The sequence below is a fragment of the Mustela erminea genome, chromosome 6 (genome assembly GCF_009829155.1).
Source record: "Mustela erminea isolate mMusErm1 chromosome 6, mMusErm1.Pri, whole genome shotgun sequence".
NCBI classification, from domain to species: Eukaryota; Metazoa; Chordata; class Mammalia; order Carnivora; family Mustelidae; genus Mustela; species Mustela erminea.
The window spans coordinates 83,369,913-83,383,054 of record NC_045619.1 but is presented as its reverse complement, the minus strand read 5'-3'; the positions used below and the strand labels follow the sequence as shown (position 1 = coordinate 83,383,054).

At 50.0% G+C, this 13,142-nt stretch overlaps 1 protein-coding gene across 1 annotated transcript in view; it reads left to right on the top strand.

The window, feature by feature from the left end:
* The window catches only part of VDR (vitamin D receptor), a 54,087-nt gene that overhangs the window by 26,328 nt on the left and 14,617 nt on the right, over nucleotides 1-13,142 (top strand). The window contains exon 3 of the mRNA XM_032348002.1: nucleotides 7,978-8,108. Within this exon, the coding sequence (XP_032203893.1) occupies nucleotides 7,978-8,108 (131 nt within the window). The remainder of the gene's footprint in view (nucleotides 1-7,977; nucleotides 8,109-13,142) is intronic.

Here is a 13,142-nt window from a genome sequence, read left to right as displayed (position 1 = left end):
AAGCTGCTGTCCTCCACCTTGGCCCCTCCCTCCAACAACCCTTGAATGAAAGTACTGGTATTATGGGCAGCTTGCTGCTTTTGTCTCATTACCTTGTCCTGGTCTGTCTTCTATCTTTACCCTCCCTGCCTTGAAGACTGGGCCAGGCCATGCTCTCCGAAGAGCCAACATCTCTTATTGTTTGTCTTGATTTTGTTTGATAAACATAGGCATACCCTGATGGTCGGTCTTCATTATTCGTGGATTCTGTATTTACAAACTTGCCCACCAGTTGAAATTTCCTTGTGATCCCCACATCCGTACTTCCAGAATTTTCATGGTCCTTTCTGGGCGTGCTGAGTGGTGAAAAAGTCAAGTCCCCTGAGGCACACGTTCCCAGCCACGGAGGAAAAAGGTGATGCTCTGCCTTCTTGTTTCAGCTACAAAAAAGTGTCCTTTGGTGGGTTGTCTAGCGCCAGGGTTTTTGCATTTGGGGGCTCTTCAATGGTGATCTCACTGTTTGAGATGGCCCTTAGCACAGCGCCAAAGTGCTGTTAAGTGTCCCTAAGCACAAGAAAGCTTTGACGTGCCTTATAGAGAAATCTGTGTTCAAGAAGCTTCGTTCAGACATGAGCTATAGTGTTGTTGGCCGAGTTCAGTGTTAATGAATCAACAATATATACTAAGTAAGGTGTCTTTAAATAGAAAGCACACATGAAACAAGGTGATGTATTGATAGATTGATGAAAACATTGTGATCAGAGGCTTGCTGCAGGCTAACCCTAGGAACAATGGTTCAGTGTGTGTTGATTCAGCGTTCAGTCTAGTTCAAATAGAACCCTCTTGTCACTTATGTCTGTTTGCAAAATCCTGATCCCAGGAAGAAAAGTTTCTACCAGTGGGGGTGCCTTCTCTGTGTCCGGCTCTGCATCCTTAGGAAGACAAAGATAAGCGCAACCGGTCCTTGCTCTCGGGAGTTCATCCTGCCCTTTCACGGTCATTCTCAAAGAGCATCCCTTCAGTGCTGGGTCACTGACGATTCTCTAAGCACTGGGGACCGGTAATCCCATTTGACCATCCAGCGTTTGGTGTGACTTCCATGATAGTCAAACTAACCTGCTCTAGCAGCTAGCTGTGGTCATCCTAGCAGGTCCAAAACTCATATTCAAACTAAAATAGGATTATGAAGGTTGGACAGTGACCATAGTTCTATTGATCGTTGGTCAAGAATTAGAGATCATCTCTGGCCGTTCCTCCTACAAGTTATTTCATGCTGTTTTTGCTTCCTGCTCCCTGGAATGTGTGGACATCCTCAGGGAAGAAGGGTATTTCCAGGGTGAATAAAATGTTGGCATAGGCAGGCTTCTAAGAGGTTATGTGTCTCCGTTATGTTAACACCGGAGCAGACGGAAGGGCCAGAGAGGGAAAATACGTAGGTCTACTACAGAGTAGAAGGTGGGTGATCAAGGAGGTGAACGAATCTCTGGTCACGGATGGCTGCCTAAGTCCAGGCTCTACTATGAAGGGGAAGTTGTGAAGGACAGAGAAGAAAATCAGAGAGACTCCTTTGATGAGGAGATTGAAGAGGACAGTGAAATTTAAGAAGTGGTCCTGGAAAGCAGGGTTGAGAAACAGATCACTATTTGCCTCTCCTTCTTGCCTTTGTCTTACCTGTTGATACTTTCTTTTTTTTTTTTTAAAGATTTTATTTATTTATTTTGACAGAGAGAAATCACAAGTAGATGGAGAGGCAGGCAGAGAGAGAGAGAGAGGGAAGCAGGCTCCCTGCTGAGCAGAGAGCCCGATGCGGGACTCGATCCCAGGACCCTGAGATCATGACCTGAGCCGAAGGCAGCGGCTTAACCCACTGAGCCACCCAGGCGCCCCACCTGTTGATACTTTCTTAATCCAGACGCCTCACGACCAGTGCCGAGCTAACAAATACAGTGTGGAGAAATGCCTTCTTGTTCGGTGGGCCCAAGGTTCTCAGGGACCGTGTTCGTTATGAGTCTTGTGGAGTGCAGGGTCAAAAGGCAGGCTGGTAAGGATCTGGGAACACGAGGAGTGTTTTGGCTTCCAGGAAAGCCCCCCAGCGGATACCACGGGAGCCGTGATGTGAAAGTGAGCAGAGAAATGGGGCAGAGGTCCAGGGACTTAAAACTCAAGTGCTCACAGGCACTGGAGGAAACAAAGAGGAGAGAGGAGCAGCTGCCTAGGGCATTCTATGGGCACAAGTAAATGAGTCACCACAAAGTGAGTGTTGCTGGAGAAAACTTTGTCCAGTTCGGCTTGGCGGCTGGCCCTCTTCCACGGTGGCTCCAGACTGTGAATGAAATAAAACAAGGAAGGTGATCTATGGACCAGGCAAGAGTTGTTTTGGAAGCTTGGGTAGAGGAGGTCAGAATATTTAGAGAGGAAGTATCTCTGGAGTTGTCAAGAAAGGCAGTGGCAAGCGTGTGAAGGAGATCTTGTCTGTCTTTGGTAGCTCAGCACTTGGATCAAGGCTCATTGGCATGGAGTCACTCTCAACACACGTGGGAGGTCCTCTCTGTGCTATGGCGCCAGAGGTGACCCCACACTTCCAACCTGCCCTTTGCAAGGACTACTTCTATCCCAGTGGTTTTGTCCTGGAGGGGACCTTCAAACAACCTCTGCTGCCTGCTCTTGGACTTCTTCTTCTTCTTCTTCTTCTTTTTTTTTACTTTACTTGAGAGAGAGAGTAAGTGAGAGAGAGAGCACAAGCTCGGGGGTGGGGGCAGAGGGAGAGAGAGAAGCAGACTCCCCACTGAGCAGAGAGCAGAGAGAGCGGGGCTCCATCCTAGGATCCTGGGACCATGACCTGAGCTGAAGGCAGATGCTTAACTGGCTGAGACCCCCAGGTGCCCCTAGACTTTAGCGGTATATATGGACTGCTGCTCTGGCTTGGATTGAAATAGGGTACATTCATGATGAGGACCGTAGTAGGGAAGAATTAGGGAATTAGGGACCGTATTAGGGAAGCCTTGGAATCAAACAGATCTCGATTCTGATCCCACTTTCACACTTATTAGCTGTGGGACATGAAGTGGGAGGTCTAACTTCCCACTGCCTTCTCCTCCCACCTGTAGCATAGGGACAGAGTCCATCCTGCAAGGCTGGTGAGAACATCGGCGGTAACGCAGGGAGTCCGAGCAGAGAAGGCCCTCAGCAAGTGCTCGTCGTTATCCTCGTCCTTCTGCACTGTTTATATCTGAGAACAGACAGCCTTTTCTCTCCTCTGTCATGGAACCTGGAATGTGTGTATAAATCATCCCTGTATATGGTTTAAAAAAAAAAATGTAGCAGCAGCCAATAGTTCAAAAGGACATCTCAGTAAAAAGTAGGTCTTCTCTACTCAATTCTCACATCCCTACCTCCTCTGGAAGCTGTCACCGTGACCAACTCATTGCGTTCGCTTCCAAATTCTTGATATCAGAGCATGGGTGTGTGTGCATGCACACACACACGTGCACAGGAAGGTAGGAGTATACTATCCTCACTCTTCTGCCTCTTGCTTTGATCTACTCCAGAACACGTCCTCAATCTAGTCCCCACGGCCACATTCTTCCTCCTTCCTGCTGCCCTGTCATTTCATATGGAGTTACTGTACTGTAAGGGACCAGTTCTCCATATAGTGCTGCACGACCACCTTTATGCACATGTCTTTGGGCCCATGGGCTGATTGACTCACAGGATGAATACCTGGAAGTAGGTTCATTGCGTTAAAAGCTCTGTGCCTTTTATATGTCGGTGAATATGACCCAATTGCTGTCCAGAAAGGGGGCTCGTGCTCTTTGCCATGGTGTTAACCTAGCTTTCTGTAGAGTTGGCTTTTTAAACTCTCCCAAGAAGCCCTTGATGCTGCCACATACAAAGGTACCCTATGGGTCCCGACCTTGTTGGTCTTTCCAATGGGAGCTCCACCAGGCTCCTAGATCCGGTCCAGGCTCTGAGATTTCTATGATACTCAGGGTTGCAGTGGAGACAAAGCCAGAGCTGTCGCTTGGCCCCAGGCTGGGGTTTTTCAGGGTGGGTCTCTGGTGATGGGGCCAACGAACCAAGAAGGACCCTACGGTCCCAGGCCTAAGTCCCTGGCCCCAGGCACTTCATGCTTCTGTGAACAGCTTGTCTGTCATGTTTTGATGAATTGGTCAATGTCCTCTCTCACCCCTGACTTTCTAGAAACTGTCTATATTTAGCCTGGTGGCACCACCCCAACCCCTCCTTCCTGAGCTGGGGTATAATTGCCAACCACCCAGAGGATGACAGGGTCCAGGCTCAAAGAACAGCTAAAGCAATGGGCTCCCATGGAAACTCGAAGCTCTTGTTTCTCAAAACCAAAGAAGCTCACAAGCAATTAGCATGGGGAGGGAGGCAGGACAGGGAGTGGATCTTTGGGACAAAGCACAGAGCCAGGGCTGACTGGTCTGGCTGCCCTACTCCTTGCAAGCAGAGGCTAGATGTCAGCCACATGTGCGGAAATGCCCTTAGCAGGCAGGAGAGTTGGGAAGAACCAGGCCCCAGAGCCTGAGAGACCCACAGCCCTGGCAACTGTGCTGGGCTGGACACACCTGAAAGCCGGTTTGGAGGTAGGGATGACCTCAGTCTCCCTGTTGGAGCTGGAGAGGGAGCATTCCCTCCCTGAACACTGATCGACACTCCAGAGTGTGACAGCTCTTTGTGATGGCTACCCTCTATCTTCCTGGCTACAATTCTAGGGTCTGGTCTCTGATTCTGTATTCAAGAGGAGGCAGGGAAGAGCTGCTTAGTATAATTTTTCATAATAAAATTCAAGAACTCTATAAATTTATAGGCTACTTTCTACATCACTCAAATACTGTGAAGACATGGGACAAAGTCGGTGTTCTTTGGGATAAAGTATGGCAAAGGTTGAAAAGCACAGGTGTGAGCCTTGTGGTGGGATAATTGTGCCTTGGCTGGAAGGACTTTTTTTTTTTTTAAGATTTTTTTTGCTGTTGTTTATTTGACATACAGAGATCACAAGTAGGTAGAGAGGCAGGCAGTGAGAGAGAAAGGGAGAGAAGCAGGCTCCCTGCTGAGCAGAGAGCCCGATGCGGGACTCGATCCCAGGACCCTGAGATCATGACCTGAGCCGAAGGCAGAGGCTTTAACCCACTGAGCCACCCAGGCACCTGGGGAAGGACTTTTAACATTTTCTTTCTTCCTTCCCTCCCTCCCTTCTTTCCTTTTCCTCCCCCTCCTCCTCCTCCTCCCACTTTGCTTCTCAGTATTCATGAGCTTTCTACTCTAACTACAAAGCTGGAAGCAAGGACATTAAGGTTTTCCCACCTAGTATTTTCTTTGAAGCCAGCTCTGCATATATTTGGATTCCTACACAACCTCGTCAGAATCCACACCTGTTGTCCAGCAGAGCTGGGCTGCGTGGCTATCTCCAGCACTCATGTGTGTGGAAGCCTGGGGTGGGCTTCAGATTTACAGTGAGGAAGATCAAAGAAAGATGATAGTGCCACAGCCTCCTGAGCCTCCTTGCAGTTGGGCGTGTGCCCCCAGTGAGAGTCAGAGGCAGGTGTCCTAGAGCCCAAGGAAGGAGGGATAGGTCCCTGGGGGGCATGGGGCTGCCTCCCACCTGGGGGGCTCAGAAGCTCTCAGCCCCCAGCACAGGGCTGGGGAGGGGCTTTGGCTCATGTGTTTGGAGGTGCCACATGTAAGATATGTTCCTTGTGGTGCCCCAAGCCCTAGAGAATTAATAGGAAGAGCTGTGAGCCAGACAAGACAGTGGGTGGGAGAAAGCAGACCCTCAGCTCCTGGGCAAAGTGCCTGGTTGTTTAAAAAAAAAAAAAAAAAAAAAAGGAAATGAGAGTTCACTCTGAATTAGAAACTTCTGGCCCTTAAGTAAGTTTAGAGAACTACGGGCATCCTGGGGACTGAACATTTGTGGTAACAGGCGGAGCCTCAGGAACCATGAGTGGGAAGGAGAAGGAGTAAAGGGGTGAATGAATCTCATGTCCTCTGGTGATGTAGTAGCTCATTTCAGGTAGCTAAGGTGCTTCCACATTTGCCTTTCCCTCTGGAAAGCTACCAGAGATGGATGGAGACTCAAGGAGAAAGGCTTTCTGTTTCCAAAAGCCTGGTATGTGATCTCTCCCTGGGTAGTCACCACAGAGTGGGTGTGGCCATTGGTGGGCTGGAGTTGACCCCCATAGCCTCGTGTGGTTCCACCTCCCCTTGCAGCCTGGTCTACTGGGGGCCCTCGTGGGTCAGGAGAGGGCCAAGTGGGGGCCAAAGCTAAGGGAAACTACCTTGTAGGCCACCTATCATCCTTGGTCTTGAGTTGTTCTCAAGGGCCAGCTGCCTGGAGCTGTTTGCCTGTAGGCTCCACTTCACTGAGCACCTTGAGTTTCTAGGAATGAGAGCTGTGTATTCAATCCCAGGAGCCAAAAGCCGAGCCTCATGTCTCTAACAGCCAACTGGGGAGCCTTCACTTCTTGCTGACTCCCCTCACTGATAAGTTTCTTCCCCGCAGGGCTCTCACCTATAAAAAGAGGAGGTACACCAATAGTCTCTGGGATCCTCTAATCTTGGAGTCTGGTTACCTGTGACTACTGGCAGGCCCTTTCTGTGTTCTCTTCTCCTCCATCCCATGGGTTCTCTCTGTCCATGTTGACTGATGAGAATGTTTGTCCTAAACCCCATTTATCTTCTAGTGAATGTGAACAGTGAGTCATTTTTTTTTTTACCAAGAAGCATAACTAGTGTGTGACCAGCTCATTTCTGAGAGAGGGAAATGGTTGGAGCCAGGCCTTTGTTCATAAGGTTTGAGCATCTCCTTGGAAGATGCTGCTGGTCCCAGAGAAAGTGATTCTGCCACCATCTTTCTCTAGCTAAATCCTGTCACCTGTCCCAGGGCAAAACCCCAAACAAATAAACAAACAAAACAAAAGAAAACAAAAAACAACAACAAAAAAATGGGCCTGCCCCTACTGGGGCTGGGAACAGTATGAGGAACCCCAAGGACATAGATGATGTAGCCTCCTGAAAGTGCCATGTGGTGTGGCTGGCAGCAGAAAGCCAGAATTAGGAAAATGAACCCTCAAGCTTACGCACACATGCATGGACATACATGTGTGTACACCCCTCTACATGCACAATTTTACATAGAAGAACAGGGCTTCCTAAGAACTTCCTAAGAACTGGCTTCCTAAGCTAAGAACCTTTGGCAGGTTTCTGTCCTGGCAGAACCCTTGCTCCCTCTGCCTTTCAGAAAGCTCAGGCCAGACCTCAGGGCTCCCGCACACTCATCTGGCCTTTTATCTCTGAGCATGTGATCTGGCTACCTCGAGCTACGGTTTGGTGCCTTTCTTCCTTCTCCGCGCACCTGCGCACGTGTCTGTCTCTGGACCAGGCCTGCTCTAGTCCGAGATCTCCAAACTCTGGATGACTTAAAGCCGTCCCCTGCATCCTCACCTCCCATAATGGCTCACTACAAGCAGAGAGGGCTACTCTGCAGATTTTAGTAGTTCAAAAATGTCGCTAGGCTAATTCACTCATGTATTTCCTGTGTAATTTAAAAAAAAAAAAAAAAAGTGGGAAGTAGAGGACCATAAGAGTAAATTGGGGGGCCAGCCTGACCCGTTGGTAGAGCAGACGACTCTTGATCTCAGGGGCATGAATCCAAGCCTCACGTTGGGTGTAGAGCTCACTTAAAAAAAAAATATGAAAGTGAAAATAAATAAATCCTTTCAAACATTAAAAAAATAAAGTAAATCAGAGCAATGATGGGAGCAGAATAGGGAGTGAAAGAAGGAGGCGAAGTGTGGGGGAGGGGAGGGGTAGGCACTGAGAGTGGCCAGGACTGGGCCCCAGATCCTCTGTGGGTAACATGGAGATTGGGGGGCGGAGCTTGTGGGCAGTCTCAGTTGTCACAGCCCCTGCAGGCAGCCAGGGCAGGGGCTGGAAGGGGTGTGACCCAGAGGTGGCATGTGCTCTCTTCCCGGGCAGGCGGAGCATGAAGCGGAAGGCGCTGTTCACCTGTCCCTTTAACGGGGACTGTCGCATCACCAAGGACAACCGCCGCCACTGCCAGGCCTGCCGGCTCAAGCGCTGTGTGGACATCGGCATGATGAAGGAGTGTGAGTACCCGGGGCCAAGGCAGGGGGTGGCACTGGAAGGGGATGGTGGGAGCTGCTCTTTAGGCAGGTTTGGCCCGAGAGGTGTCCATACTGTTCCCCTGGCGCTGTTGGCACACGGGGCCTGGAGCTGGGCCCTGCGGCCAGAACAACAGGGCCAGAGGCCCCAAGGGGGGGTCCTACAAACCTCAGTTGGATCTGTGTCTCAGAGTTCTGGGAAGGCCCCGTCCCATGGGGGTGCCTCTGAGAAGGGAGAGGCAGGGCACGGCCTTCGTAAGCCCCCAGATCAGCGCTCCTTCAAGACAGATCACTGTTCTCACCTCCCTATTCCTGGACCTTCAGGGAAAAGGACTCAAGGACCCAGGGTTGTTTGGACTTCGGGAGAGTGGACTGCTGAAGTTGGGGAGGGGCAGGAGTTTGAGGGAGAAGATGCACTCAGAGCCTGGCTGGCATCCAGGTCCCTCTCCACCCCAGCCTTTGGGCCACTCTGGCCCCAAGGGCAGATCTGGGGAGACCAGGGGGAGAGACTCTGTGAGGGAAGCACCGGACTCTGGGATGGCCCTCGGCATCCAGAAGGAGAGAGAAGGGTGAGTCTGCAGGACTCCCTGTCCAGCTCCAGGATTGGAGGAAAGGACTAATGGCAGACTGACTTGTTCTAACCCTCGGGTTAAAAACAACCCCTGGACTTTGCATCTGAGCTCTGGTTACTTGGTAGCCAGAATAGCCATTGAATTCAGCAGACCCCAGGAGGGGCTAGACCAGCCTTCCCCGGGCTATAGACCAGTACCCTGGGCCGGCCCGGACACAGGTGTCCTCCGCACCTTCTGTCCAGCTCGGCCTCTTGCTCACCCCTGTCTGCCATCTGCTGTCTGCATGCCGCTCACCTCCTCCGCCCTGGGACAAGTTAAGCTACGGACCTGAGGAGGCTAGGGAGGGATGCTCAGATGCAGGCATGCCTGGAGGCCCTTCTGGCTATGAGTCTATTGTTTTAGAGGGTGAGGGAGGCAGTTACGAGGAAGAGTCCCAGGACAGGGCTTCGGGGTGGAACACTTCTTCCTTGACAGGAAAAAAAATTCTCTTTTGTTGGGGAACAGAGACAGACTGGAGACCCTCATGGGGGGGGGGGCTCCTGCTTGGGTCTTGACAGGCTCCCCCCTTGGTGGGTCACAGTCCTTCATTTCTGCTCCCGGCTCCCCAGTCAACCTTGGCAGGACTTGAAGAAGTTTCCAGGCTGTTGTTCCTCCTCGCCCCCACAGGAGTGTGCAGGCCTGGACATGCTGATCTCTCCTAGCACCGTCCCCTGCCCCGCCCGACTTCTGTGTTTATCCTGGAACAGAGGAGGCCAGACTGAGTGCCTCATGGGGCTTCTCACACACTGGCTTAGGGCGGCCTGCTCTGCACTGGTGTGGACACAAACAAAATACAGTGAACACAGCCCCTGCCCCTGCCCCCAAGGGACACATAACCCCCGCGGGGCAGGGAGTCTGGCTCTGAGGCTCTGCCAGCCAAGAACAGCACAGTTCTACCGCTGGGATTCAAAGTCAGACTCTGCCCCAGAGGTTCTGTGTGGGACCAGCCTCACTGATGCCCCCGACACTCTTCTCCTATGTCTTGGGAAGAAGGAGATGTCTGATCAACTTCGAATAGGAAGAACACTTAGAAATCATCTGAGACTCAGAAAGGTAAAAATACCAGGATCGGAGTCAGAAAGCAAGTCTCCATGTCTGCTTCTAGATCTCCTCTGGTCCCCAAAGACAGCACTGCATCCACGGTGATGAACAGGTCTTGGGAGCATCAGGGTACCCCTAGGAACACCATGTGGAGATGGGGGCCAGCAATCCGGAAGTGGGTGCCCACCCCAAACCTTAACGGCTTTGTGCTTCAGCCACCACAAACCCAGGCCCAGTCCTCCCCAACAGAGCCCTGCACCCCACCCTGCTGCATGCCCAGTGCAGCCCCCTGTTCCCCACTCCCGGGATGCCCTCGGGGAGCTATGGTGAGGTAGCCCGGGGCTGCAAGAGCTGAGTTCTTGGAGCCTGGGCCGCAGAGCTCCCGTTGAAAGAAGACCTTGAGCCCTGCTAGGCTTGTTCTCTCCACTACTCCAGGGGAAGGTCCTTCAGGAAGAGCTGTAGTTCTCAGCCTCAAGTCAGCCCAGCTGAGAGAAGTCCATTACAGTGGTCTGAGCCTGGAGCTCCCAGCTCAGAACCTGAGGAGAGCTACTCATTTATCATGTGGGCTTAGGCTGCCTTAAGGCTCAACCTCCCAGAGACAATTTTGTGTCAACATTTGTAAAACCACAGGACAGCCCAGGGCTCCCTCTGAAGGCGCTGCAAACATAGGGTCCCTTCTGGCAGAAGCAGAGAGGGGGCCCTTCCCTAAAGGGAACTCAGGAAGGGGAAAGGGATGGGTGTGGGAACAAATGTTTATGGAGCACCTACCTGCATCAAACACGGTGCTTTCTTATTAAATTCTCCCAAGAATCCCTAAATAGGTGAATACTTCTGTAGTTTTTTTGTTGTGTGTGTTTGTTTTTTTGTGGGGTTTTTTTTGTTTGTTTTTTGTTTTTGTTTTTGTTTTTTGTAGCTGGGGAAGCTCAGAGGAATTCCGATTTCGTACCTTTGAGTAATAAGATGGTATGGTAGCGGCCTTCTTACCTAGGTCTGTTTGCTTCCAGATGCCAGGCCTGGGGACCCCACCCTGGTGCAGCCCACCAGGCACACTCAGTGGTCCAGAGTTCCTTCAGGCACTGCCTGGTCCCTTAGGGATGGGCTCAAGAGACTGTTCCCCTTTCTTTCTCTTCAAGTCCTAGTTGACTTGACCTTGTGCGTGGCGCCCAAGAACTTTCGTGGTTGGATTCTTGCTTCTTGTTGGCCTGTCCTGCACAAAAACACCTTTATGTGAATTTGTTTGATGTTTTTACAGATGTGTGTCTTTTCTATCCTGTGTTAGTACAATACCTGGCATGGCACAGGTGCTCAGTAAATATATGTTGAATGACTGAACAGTAGCTCCCCATTATGCTTCCTTGTACCTCTGCGTCTCCCACTGGTCTATGGGTCAGGAAGATCTCCCAAATTTGATATTGCCTGTGTCATTCATTGGGAAAGACATTATATTGTCTTCTCTAATGTTGTCCTTGGGCCACCAGGGGCAACTTGAGGTGTTTTTTTTGTTCATGCTTTCAGATCTTGACCTCCTAAGGCAACCATGAAGCGGGGAACATCTTGCATGGGAATAAATGTATGCAAAGCCATGTTAGCACTCAGCAGGGAGCCTAAAAGGAAGACAGAGAAGATACTAAGCTGCCATACAGGTTTCCCAAGTCGCAAGGACACAGCTCATGTGTCTTATTCCTTGGAGAGCCCATCAAATGCCCTTTCAGAACCTGTTTGCTCTTTTTCAATGGCTTTCAACTCCAAAACATGTGTCCTCCTACATGATAGTAATGGCATTTTCAGTAGCTATTCGTTGAGAAAATGATTTTTTAAAAATTTCCTATGAAATTAGTAACCCCTTTTAAATAAAGACTTCCTTCCTAAATCACAACGGCCTCTGCACATGTGAGAACCTGATGACTTACCCTGTCTCCAGACACTGTTGCCTGGAGAGGGGGGGTGGGGGTGTGGATTGGTAGCCCTGGTAGAAGATGCCAGATCTCAGCACTTTTTTCTCTAATGCTGGACACCGGATGTCAGTCACCGTTTGAAACAGTAATTGGGAGGAACAATGTCATAAGGTTAACCTTGAATCTTCTTAACTTTGTCCTTTTAGAGTAAATCATTTACAAACTTAGCTACTTTATTTATTTTTTCATACTCCTCAGATGGATTGGAACATTTTGTGTGTTCCACGGCTAAGGACAAGAGTCCTATGGAGCAGTCATAGCCAATTACAATCAGAGGAGCTATGGGGCAGTAGTTACAACCATGAACTCTAGAACTGTATTACCCAGGCCTGAGGACCAGCTTCACCACGTGTTAGCTGTGTGACTTTGAGCAAGGTACCTAGCCTCTGGGCCTGGGGGTCTCTTATCTGCAAAATGGGAATACTAGCTCTTGCCCGAAGAGGTTGTTACGAGAACTAAATCTCTGTGAGTTGATATTTAAGAAGCATTTAACGTAGTGCCCGGTACCTAAAAAATTCTTCATTTTTTATCCATTTTTAATAACAGATCTTTTTTCTTTTTTCTTTTTTTTTTTTTTTTAAAGATTTTATTTATTTATTTGACAGAGAGAGATCACAAGTAGGCAGAGAGGCAGGCAGAGAGAGGAGGAAGCAGGCTCCCTGCTGAGCAGAGAGCCCGATGTGGGACTCGATCCCAGGACCTTGAGATCATGACCTGAGCCGAAGGCAGCGGCTTAACTCACTGAGCCACCCAGGCGCCCAACAGATCTTTTTTCTTACCTAAAACTTGATTACCATGATTTCCAGCTCCCCAACAGACTAGAAATTAACAGTTAAGAGGAAGAAAAGCACCCCACCCCCAGAGGCAGGCAGGAACCAAGAAGAGACAACATGGAGCTTACCAGAGAGGGGGAGATTGAAAGCGATGAGACGTAGCACAAGAACTCTGAATCATAGCAGGCCGAGTCACAGTGCAAGGACACAGCCCTGTTCAGTCCTGAGGTCATAACCTCGCTCCTGCAAAGTCCAGTAATTGTTCCAAACGATAAGTAAAGGTTGCATGTTTTAGGTGTTCTGTTACAAGGTATGCTGTCTTGAAAATATTTCAGTCACAATAATTAAGCTGAAAAGGTGAGTCGGGCTCAGTTATCTGGTGGGCTGGCTGGCATTTTCCATGTGCCATCCCGACATGGTAGGACACATACACAGTGTTAGTGCGTACTTCTCACTGTCATTTCCTGAGCAAAGGACAATGACTAGCACACAGTAGGTACAATCATTGTAGATGTGTTGGGTGTCCAATCTCTCAGCCTACTGAGCAAACACCATGGCCAGGAGGCTTCGCTGGGCTCGCTGGCTCCCTTCCATAGGAGGGAAACCCAGGTAGCCTACCGTTCTAGTGAAGGAGATCTT